Raw genomic sequence first — 12,055 nt, 5'->3', positions numbered from 1 at the left:
TTTCTAGAGACTGATGCATTTTTGTTGTAGTTCAGGAAATATTGTAGTGAGGTTTTCGTTTTGTGGTTTTCTCAGCTGCTGACATTATAATGAATTCTTTACTAGTAGGCTGTGAACTGTATCTCCTGTGGCTGTAGTGATATCAAAGGTGGATGTTTTTTACGTGTTATGTATGAGTTTAGTGCTTTACTTAATACACTTTCTTTAGACCATTTTAAGGGTTATTTATTTACGTGTTTCTGTTATGTTCATTTTCTTAGATGTACGATGAAATTAGTTTTCTTATGGAAATATTTTATCATCGTTTATTTTGAACTGCAGATTCATTTAATTTCCAAGTTAGTCTCTGAAATCTTGATAAATGATTTAACCTTAAACCATTTATAGAGGAGAATGAGTTGGTTATTTTTATTAAGTAACTGCGTTTCTTATAAATCTCTCAAAGTCCACGTTCTTACGTGTCTTTAAGTACTTTGGTAAGTAAGTCTGGCAATAGTATATCAATCATTGTCATAGCTGAAAGACTAAGCGGTCACCTAAATCTAGTTATTAATTAAAGTTTGTAATTAATAATTAGGGTTACGTGATTGTATAAGTTAGTAACGATCCATATCTGATCGCCACAATTTTAATTTCATGTATTGATATTCCACACTATTGAACGTTAAAAGAGTCCTCCGGTTAGAAACGACGAATATCCAAATTAGGCTTTATTCTAAACCAATCAATATTTTAATGTATTGAACGTGATATTTTCATCTGTATATTAAACTGAAGCTTGCGTATCAAAATATCATGTTTTAAAGTTGTAAGTTATAGGAAACTTTATTTTTCCATACCAAATGAAACACACATAAATATATACACTATAATAACAAAGAAAGTGTGTGTTTGTTTTTCTTAACGCAAAGCGATATCGCTCTATCTGCTGAGCCCACCGACGGGAATCGAACCCCTAAATTTTAGGATTGCAAATTCGTAAACTTACCGCTGTATTAGTGGGGGGCGTCAGAAAGGTTAGTACATAACACACCAAAAATATGTGGAGAAGACATAGAACTTAATAGCGGTAACCACCCTACTTTGAATACAGCAGCAGAGTAGCAGATAAACCTTGGAAGGAAACTGGTTAGTAATTATCATTTTCAAGTTACGTACAATAAATAGTTACTAAGTAGTAATTAGAATACGTTAATTGTATCGCTTGTTACGCATGACAATGTCTACAGTTTTCGTCAACGTTAAAACGCTGTAAAAATTATCCAATCGGACACGACAAAGAGAAAACGTCAGGCGTCTCTGCTGTTAATACAACATAAAGATGGCAGGGAAATTATTCTATGTCATTCTAGCAAATGTAAGAGGAGAAGAATATATATTTTTCTTGTAAAATATTTAACTTGATGAAGCTATCAATAATTCATGAGTTATAATCGTATAGAATTATAAAACAAAAGTTACCAAAGGCAATATGTCAGAAGTACCTTTGAACTTGGAAAGCAATATTCATAAACAAAAGAAAATGACCGACTCATTACTGGATAAAAAATATTTACAAAAAAAGTTGAGTCTCCCAAACGAGCCGGTTGATTAACCTTTCGGTGAACGTATGTGACGATTCAACGTTGCACTGGGTCAACCACATAATTTGAGAGGTGATAATGTGATTTTCATTAAATTTAGTTCAAAAGTTGAGTGTTCCGCCAAGAATAACTAGTTTCATCTTCGATTAATTTAGCTCAAAGATGACTATCACTCGTTTTGTTATATTTTAAGAAGTTATGATTTTGAAAATCTGTCAAAACTTGATAACAAATTGACATAGAAAGAGGTTCTTCGCATCTAATCTCACATTTTTGAGAGCGATTAATTATATGGTATATATTTTAAGTTGGTTATTTCAAAAGTAAAAAAAACATCACGGCGCAAAAGTTGTACTCTTTGACTGCCTTTCGAAGGGTATGTGGTAATAAAAACAGATTATGAACATTATAATCACTTGTTGGACGCCTGTGTGTGTATGTAGCTTTAAGCTTATAACCACTACCTTTGCTCAATGTTAATAGTCATGTCATAAATACACTCATTATTAATTATAATTAATTGAATTAAACATAGAAAACTTATTAGAATAATATAAATTACCCGCGATCCGTTTCGGATGCTCAAAAGCATCTTTTATTATTTACAAAAATCCAAGTACAAACTTCTCTTGTATCCTATTGCTTCTGTATGAAGTTTCGTACTTTAAAGTAACTTAGCTACCACGTTAATCCATAATACCTGATCATTTGTACCACGTTAATCCATAATACCTGATCATTTGTACCACGTTTGGTCTTACTATTTTCAACTATAGTGCATCCGAGATCCCGAGAAATCCTATGAACCAGAATTCGGATTCAAGTATTTTAAAACCCACTCTTACACCTCATAATTTAATTCTCCTTGGTACAGGGGGGGGGCTCTATGCCATATCGATAAAGACATACTTCGAGTCCGTCTATTAAGTTTGAGCTTGTTAGCTGTAAAACTGTGCAAGGAGTTCGTAAACAAACACTTTCAAAAACACACAACGTGAATTAACATAGGATATTATATTTGAATTTTATATTTCCATATACGTAGACTCAATTTATGTACATAATACATGTACAATACTATATACAATTGCAGATCAACTGGTTTAACATCAGGCCTAGTTACATGAGACTTCCCTAGTTTGGTTCTCTTCAGCAAGCTGAAGTTCGTGTTGAAGTTCGTGAAATGATTCGTTTTATTGAATTCACAGCTGCAAATAGCGTTAAGAGAAATGGAACCCAAATGATAAATGCGGTAGTTGGTGCCTGCACACACAAACACACACACACACACATATACATATATACGGATGCACAGATGTATGTGATTGTCTGTAACACGTGAGGCTTGTACAAGAATGATCAAAATGATACGGGTGAGTGCACGTACATGTTAAACAATAAGTTACATCGTAAGGAGAGAAACATTTCTCTGAAATTCACCAGAAGTACCATTTGTTTTGAAAAGAGTTAAAGAACATAAATATAAGATCCATGCACCACAAACGTTACAGATAAAGTAGTTTATTTCAATAGTTTATTATTATATGAAAGAGAAAGTGAAAATATTTCACCTTTATGAATACCAGTCCTATTTGGTTTTAAAATAACGAAAAACGTTAAATCATGTTCATGGTGTATGGTTCAGACAAGAGGTAAAAGGATGAAATTATTTAGGAAACTTCTAAGCTACAATGACGAAGACTAGCGTAAGACTCGTGTTTTTTATGGTCTTTCAAAAATATTTTATAACAAGATGCTGAGTATTGATAAGAGAGATGTTGCTCTACAAGCCATAAAATAGTTCCTAGAGGTTTTTTATCTGAGAAATTGTGAAGAACTTTGTGTTAAACTAACTTGAAGAACCAGTTGTATCATAATATTTTTTATCGCCCAATCTGCGAGCACATGAGACTAAATTCAGAGGACTGGGTGAGACGCAGATGGATGCCACGGTTTCCTGTATGCAATATAGAACAGGAAAATAATGCTAGGATAAGCAGTTGTACGTGTTAGTCTTAAGAAAATATATACACACATTTTAGTGCCAAAAGAATTCGTCTCTCAATAGTGTTTGGCCATCCGTGAAGACGAGAGATTTAGGCAGGTGCCACATTTAGACACCTTACTCTAGCAAGTAAGATTTACGGAGCTTTCTCGAAAATCGTTGTCGAAAGAAGATAAAAAACTTCGGAAGAAAACTTTTTTTTAAATAAAAAAACAGATATTTTATTGCGTAACATTTACGGCTGCTAATGTGTTTTGTAGCCTTAAAAACTCCTGTAAATTTGGCCATGTTGGTGGACAATCCGGCCATTGTAAAGTGTTCATATCTGTATTCAGATTTCAAACAGGGAGATTATCTGAAAAAATGCGTTTAAAAACCATCCATCAAACATATCATCCTGATTCACAAACTGTGTGCTAAGGCATTAAAAACCAACCCAACAAATATATCGTCCTGATTCACAAACTGTGTGTTAAGGTATTAAAAACCAATCCAACAAATATATCGTCCTGATTCACAAACTGTGTGTTAAGGTATTAAAAAACCAACCCAACAAATATATCGTCCTGATTCACAACTTGGGTGTTAAGGTATTAAAAACCAACCCAACAAATATATCGTCCTGATTTACAAACTGGGTGTTAATGTATTAAAAACCAACTGGTTGTTAAGGGATTAAAGAAACAAAAAAATGTTCGTATTCAAGTGTAGTAACAGATATCCAAATTAACGAAGTGATTGACATTCAAGTATTGTAAACATAACCGTTTTTTCTTCTATTTTATTATTAAAAAACAAAAGGGAATTCTCGATATCCGCGATTGTAATTAGATCTCAAATCAGTCAAGAGATGGAACTATGAGGTAAAGGTTTGTACTTGATAAAACAAAAAAAGAAAACAAACAAATTCAGAGCCATTCGGTGAGTCGCTATGCCACTACGAATTACCAACAGGCGATCCTTGAAGATCAGACCCTAGACACGTAACATAGACAATAGCTATCCTGTCTTGACTGATCACTTTATAACTTTTAGCAAAATTTTAATATAGACCTGAAACAATATCCACATAGCTATACTAACAAGCCCATACCTTATGTTTAAGCTTAGATATAGAAAATTTGCTATCGTCTTAATAGATGTGTACTTCATTATAAACGTCATATCCTTTGGTATATTTGGTATTTTGTGTGTTACATGAATGCTAAACAAACGTAAATATGTATTCAAAATCTGTGCATATTAACATTTTTGGATAAATGTTTATAGTAGAATTTCATAAAGGAAGTTGAGTTTCGTTTGTTTGGAATTAACCACAAACTTACGTAACTGTCTTTCTTCCCACCACAGGTATCAAAACCCAGTTTCTAGCGTTGTAAGTCCGGGGACATACCCCTGGGTCACTGGGGGAGGGGCACGAATTTGAGGTTTATGAAACCTAAACAAATATCTACCTAATTAAATATCAGTTAAACAACAGTCAAAATGCAACCTTTTTTCACCTCTGACATGACCTTACTAAGTCTTGATTAACAAACTTAACAACGTCAATGCACTTCGATCTCGGCGCCCCAGTTAATTTTCCCCTGTAATTAAAATTATGAAAAGCATAATTGATTGTATTCGTGATAATTGTAAGAACTTCTTTAAAGTATCGACAATTCCGTAATTACTTATACAAATCAAAATAATGTTTGCTGCATTAATATAATACACATTTTTAGAGTTAGTTTCTTAATCAAGAGAACCTGTTTCACCAAATGACTAACTCGTTTAATACTAGTTTTGAACTTTTCGCAGTATGACCTGAATCAGAGACCTTCCAATCAAACCCGGGAAGTAAACGTTGAGGAAGTTATGTATTGCATTAATAAAGAAAGAGAATGAATTCGAACAAATAGACGTCATATGTTATGGTTATAGATTCCTCGTTGATTGTTTACGTATAACAAGTACGGTACGGATTTGATCAAACCAGGTCTCTGTATAACGTATTGGATTTAACCGTTTAGCGCTTGTTCATTGGCATTATTAAGTTAATACCCAGTTTTTTACATAAAAACCCAGTACATTTGTATAGATGCCTTTGGGTGTTTCAGTCATAATAGACCTCAATGAACTGAGTAAATCTTAAGCAAATTAATATGGTAAAAACGGAAATAATGTTTTCCAGATATTTAGTCACGTGTTATGGGCTCAGCTGCAAAGGTGTTACAATCGTTGTAGTATTATATTTTTCGACGATTTTGTTTCTACCAAGAAGTCGTCTCCCAAAACTAATTTTTTTCTGGACTATTTTACTAATGAAACTGTATATCTCGAACGGAGTTCGAAAACGTGCTCTTCTTTATTCTGATCTAAGAAATATATATATTTAAGCACCATCTATGATCTGGGAATTTCAGATTCATTTTGACAAGTAATGCATTTTTTTTTCATTTCAGAAATAGGAAAGCTAGTTGTTGTTTTCTTTTTAAGTGCAGAGCACATTTCATAAAGTAATACGAAATTATATTAACAAACGTTCACCAAAAGTAAATTATTTTGTTAATTTTGTTTCTGGGAATCCAATACTGTTTACATTATTATTCATTACATTATCGAGTTTTTGTTTTTACTTTTTACTGCTTCGACAGGTTTAAGTCGTGATAAACTGAGAGGTACAAATAAAAACTTCGCAAGTTTATCATCTTTACACAATATTCTTTCATTTGTTGCTAACTCGTTGCATATTCCCAAAAACAGTCACGTGAAGCTGCACCTTATGAATTTGACGTATGAAGATTTGAATGGTTATCTTGAAGTTTTTGTTTGTTTGTTTTTGAATTTCGCGCAAAGATACACGAGGGCTTTCTGCGCCAGCCATCCCTGATTTAGAAGTGTAAGATTAGAGGGGAGGCAACTAGACATCACCACCAACTTTTGGGCTACTCTTTTATCAACGAATAGTGGATATGACGGTAACATTATGACGCCCCCATGGCTGAAAGGGTGAGCATGTTTGGTTTGACGAGGATTAAAACCCGCGACCCTCATATTACGAGTCGAGCTCCTTAACCAGCCATTCTGGGCATCTATCTAGAAGTAAAACCCACATATCTGGCAAACGTAATATATTTTCATAGAGCAAATAGGCCTAAAGTCTACAATAGAACCTGCAGTAATAATTTAACTTTGCTTCTGATTAATGAATCTCCTTCATGTAAAAAGTTTTATTAACAGGAAACAGTTAAAGAGGTTTAAATTTTAAACTGTTAAGTTTGCAATTGTAATGTCATATATTAGCGATAACATTCGGATATACGTAAATTATTAATTTCACTAAATAATTAACTTAAAATAATTTAGACTGCAATTACAGTTTCGGTAGTAGCTATAACGACTATATAAGAAATAATAACTTTTTATAGAGGGAGTTTATCACTGGGTTTTTCTACATTATTGATACGACTAAATAAAGACAGTCTGAATCAATAGATGAATTACGAGTCCTAACATAAGAACAAAAATAGCAGCCATTCTAACCTTTCTTTTGAGACCCGATGCTTTTAGAATTCATAAACACTGATGTTGATTTTGGGTGATATTGATCAATGTTAATGGTTTTCTTTTAACATGTTTTGTTCTTAGAGCTTGCCTTAAAGTGTTATTCGATATAACTTAGAAATATTGATTGACTCAAACATAACTAGTTCATATTGTTGACTTCTGTAAAGTCTTACCACATTTTACGACGTGCTTTGTGTTTTATAATACTTCTGAAGGAGGCATATTATTTCAGATTGTATGTTTGAGAAATGTATAAAAACAATTTTGATTAATTTGCCATTTAATTGTTCGTGTTTTATAAAATTATTACTTCTACATGAATGATGTATTGGATTGGTACACAAAGTACACTTAACAAGATTCATTGGAAAATAAAGATTAATTATCGTATATACAGGGTGTCCCAAAATAACGTTTACACTCTTTGACTGTGTATAGCTAATAAACCGTTTCTTTTGTTTCAGATTTGACTTGTGTCCAAGGATGGCGGATAATCAGCTTACAATCGAGCACAAAATATTCATTCTCAAAACTTTTTGGAAAGTCGAAAACAAAGCTGAAGTGCAAAGACGTTTTACTAGAAAGTTCCATATGGATGCGCCATCTCGCCCCAGCATTTCACACATCATCGCCAAGTTTGATGAACACGGAACTCTACACAGTATGAGAAAGGGTCGCTCCGATCGAAAACGATCATCAACAAGTCCAACAAGAGAGCAAGAGGTCATTGATAATGTTCTGAATTCTCCAAGAAAATCAGTGCGCCAACTGTCTCGTGAAACAGGTATCCCTAAATCCAGCATTCATCGCATTTTGAAGCGTTCCCAATTCAAAAGTTTCATCGCATCGCTTGTTTACGCTCTGAATGACGTTGACCCTGATCGAAGGGTTGAGTTGTGTGAATGGCATCTTGCTAGATGTGCAGACGATGATGAATGTCCACTCAAAATTGTTTGGAGTGACGAAGCAACGTTTAAGCTGAATGGCTCAATAAATCGACACAACTGCACCTACTGGGCAACAGATAATCCACATGTGACAGAGGAACATCACTTAAATTTGCCTGAAGAGACTGTGTGGTGTGGTCTGTTCGCTAGGGGACTCATCGGACCATTCTTTTTCCAAGACACCGTAACAGGATTGAATTATCTCAACATGCTACAAGAGTTTGCCATGCCACGCATCCAAGAACAATTTGGAGAAGAAGAGTGTTTCTTCCAGCAGGATGGTGCTCTTCCCCACTTCCATCGCGACGTGAAAGCTTATCGGGATGCATCTATGCCAGACAGATGGATTGGACGAAGAGGAAGTGTAGAATTTTCTATCACAAGATTTGACACCCATGGATTTCTTTTTGTGAGAGTTTCTGAAAGACAAAGTTTACAGCACAAAAAGGGCAACAATTGACGAATTGAGAGTTGCAATTGTAGAACAATGTGCTTTAATACCAGATGAGATGGTGTTTGATGTGTGCACTTCCATTTCTTCCTGTTATGAGATGTGTCTGGAGCAGAACGGATTTCAGTTTCAACACCTGAAGTGAAGCAAGCAAATTGTGACATTTTACAATTTCAACCAAGAAGAGTTTTCCTTGGGAAGAATTGTATTTGTTATTTTTTCTCTTGATTTCAGTATTAAATCTTTAAATAAATCCTTTGGCTATCATATGTATCTTGTTTCATTGTTAAAATCAATAAACAAGGCAAGTTATAATGATCCAAAGAGTGTAAACGTTATTTTGGGACACCCTGTATTTATATATATATATATATATATATATATACAGGGCAAAACTAAAAATGATTCCTTGTTTGTTGACAGGTATGAGATAAAGCTTATTTTTGTTACACGTAGATTTACTCTTACATGGGCCCGTGGGGGCGTTATAATGTAACAGTCAATCCCACTATTCGTTGGTAAAAGAGTAGCCCAACAGTTGGCGGTGGGTGGTTATGACTAGCTGCCTTCCCTCTAGTCTTACACTGCTAATTTAAGGACGGCTAGCGCAGATATCCCTCGAGTAGCTTTGCGCAAAATTCAAAACAAAAAATACTCTTACATACAAATAAGTACATTATGTTGGTTGATATGTGAGAGCTTTCAGTTAGACAAGCCCCTCAGTGCTCAACGGTATATCTGCGGAATAATACTGCAAGAAACAAGGTTTCGATACCCACGGTGGGCAAAGCACAGATATCCCTTTGCGTAGCTTTGTACTTAAATACAAAAACAACAAAACAAAATTGACAAAATATCACAATAAATAAATAGTTATCTATTTGGAGAAAACAGAGTCAGATCTGACTCTAGATTTAAATGTAGTAAACATGTATTTACTGTTAAGCACAAAAAACTGTTTGTACTTTACCCACAGCTGGTATCAAAGCTGAATATTTAGCGTAAAAGTTCCAGAGTTACCGCTCATCCATCGAGCAGAGAGTGTGGGTCGTAATAAATTTACGTGATTGTAAGACATACATTTAACTTAACGATCCTTCCACTGTTGGGAGTTGCATTGTTAAAAATGAATTTAGAAACTTAAGACCGAAAGTAATTACGGAACTTCGGATACACTCGGATTACAAACGTCTATAAAAGTCTTCAAACTTTGTATTGAGTGAAAAGATCTTTAAACTCACAGTTCATATCCACAGTAACTGTTGAAGATTGAGGTAAAGTTTGGTTGTTGTTCGTGGCTTGACAGGAGAAGGTTGCCATCAAGTGTTGACGTTCCAGCATTGGAATCAGTAGGGTGTTTTGTACTATATTCTTCGAGATTATCTCGTACGTGGTGTCTAGAAGCACTGACTCTCTCCACCATGAGACAGATGGCAAAGGTTTACCTGTCAAAAGTTACTGTTTCAGAGTCAACTACACGACTTGCATATCGCAAGAAAGAACAAGAAGAAAACAAAATGCTTAGTTAAGTATCGTTATAGTTAACCTTTCAATGCTGAGATAGATATCATGATAGTTATATTTTCTGTTCATGTTTTTAAAATAACTGAACGCTATTTTATCAAAAATGAAAAATAAATAGTTCTAGAATCTTTTGAACAGTTACGAATAAGTAAATCCTAAGGAACATTTCGGAACTTGTAATGCAATAACTAAGTAAAAACTTACACCAATGATGTGATAGCAAAATGAAATTTTAGTAGTGTAGTTTAGTCCTAGCTATGTATGTACCATTACAAATTGAGAAATAAGATCATACTTTATATGATATATATATATATATGTATATAGAGAATATAAACCAAGGTTTGAAAACAAAGTCCATGAACAGTTATAAAATATAGCTACTTGAACATTTAGTCTGCACTGAAAGCCTCTGAAGTAATGTATAAATTGTTAGATAGCTATAACTGCCCTGTTGCTGGGCCTATAAATGGAACAACACTAGCCCTTATAACACGTTAACGTATTATTTAATCTTATTACAAATTACATTTCTCAATTTTGTTTTATATACTTATATAGTTATATCTTTAAAAGTTTATTTAATTTCATTATTTTTGATAATAATGGATGTTTTTCGCTCATCAGCCATTTAAACGTACTCATATAAAATATCCACGACACTTTGTTATTGAGTACAAAGCTACATGACAGGTATCGAAACTTGGTTTCGAGCGGTATAAGTATGCAGACACTAGAGGAATAATATTCATGAAAATGTGATTACGGAGGTTACAGTTTATATTTATAATCAGTAATTGTATTTTAATTCTATATACTTTATTTAAAATGTTTAAATACTGAGATGATTGTATCAGAGATAATTTAATTTCATTTAACTACATATGTTTTTACGACAGATAATTTATTTTATCTTTTAACAAATATGTGGCTCTCTACGACACGTCTCAACCACCACTGACTGTGTCTGTCACATTTCAGCCAATCTGATGGTTTGTTTGTTTTGGAATTTCGCACAAAGCTACTCGAGGGCTATCTGTGCTAGCCGTCCCTAATTTAGCAGTGTAAGACTAGAGGGAAGGCAGCTAGTCATCACCACCCACCGCCAACTCTTGAGCTATTATTTTACCAATGAATAGTGGGATTGACCGTCACATTATAACGCCCCCACAGTTGAAAGGGCGAGCATGTTTGGTGCAACGGGGATGCGAACCCGCGACCCTCAGATTACGAGTCGCACGCCTTAATACGCTTGGCCATGCCGGGCCACCAATCTGATGGATACCGTTATTACGTGAAAGACATGGTCAGCACTAGTTATAGTAGATATAAAGTAACTGACACATTGTTACACATTCTCTGCTTTCTCTCATAAGTTCTTTTAATAATTTCACTCTCTGATTTAATAAAGTTTGTTAGGTTTAAACAATAATTTATTTAAGCGATGGTTTAGTGTCATTTGCATGTGACAATGTGCCTTATAAAGTAAACTTTCTGAAACCTAATTTCCTAGTACAAGTAGCACATAATTTACTCTGAAATTGGGATGACTTCAGAGTAATTTTCACGTGATTAATTGCCCGAGAATGTATTTATCTTGACTAAACTATCTAGAGCACTAGTCTTTCTAGATTATCTTTAACCAATAAAAATTGCTTATATAGCTAGTCCTTTAAAAATGATGAGCATTTGATGTGTTTTTTTTATAATAGTATAGTTCACCTTAAGAATTTGTTTATAGTACTGAGAATTAAATCAGTGATTTGGATATTTCAAATCTAAATAAAGTTCTCAACTAAGTGTAATTTCTAACAAAATCTCATGTTACATTTTGATTAGTTTACTAACTGTTAGTTTGTTTTACATATGTAAAAAACGGCTGGTATGGGTAGAGAAAGCCGTTTTTTACATATGTAATTTTCTCTACAAGTGGGTTTTCTCGCCGTCACGCATTGTTAATTTGTTTGTTTTGAATTTCGCGCAAAGCTACATAAGA

General features: G+C 34.0%; 1 protein-coding gene across 7 annotated transcripts in view; it reads right to left on the bottom strand.

The window, feature by feature from the left end:
* The window catches only part of LOC143233333 (B-cell receptor CD22-like), a 173,624-nt gene that overhangs the window by 76,215 nt on the left and 85,354 nt on the right, over window positions 1-12,055 (bottom strand). For 6 of the 7 annotated variants that reach the window (XM_076469478.1, XM_076469477.1, XM_076469479.1 and 3 more), the window contains one exon: window positions 9,777-9,980. The exons of the other annotated variant lie outside the window; for it this stretch is intronic. In XM_076469478.1, coding sequence (XP_076325593.1) covers window positions 9,777-9,980 — 204 coding nt within the window. The remainder of the gene's footprint in view (window positions 1-9,776; window positions 9,981-12,055) is intronic. 7 annotated transcript variants of the gene reach the window in all.

This window comes from Tachypleus tridentatus, chromosome 12 (genome assembly GCF_004210375.1).
Source record: "Tachypleus tridentatus isolate NWPU-2018 chromosome 12, ASM421037v1, whole genome shotgun sequence".
Lineage (NCBI taxonomy): Eukaryota > Metazoa > Arthropoda > Merostomata > Xiphosura > Limulidae > Tachypleus > Tachypleus tridentatus.
The sequence above is the reverse complement of the archived record's forward strand: the minus strand, read 5'-3'. Positions and strand labels throughout refer to the sequence as shown.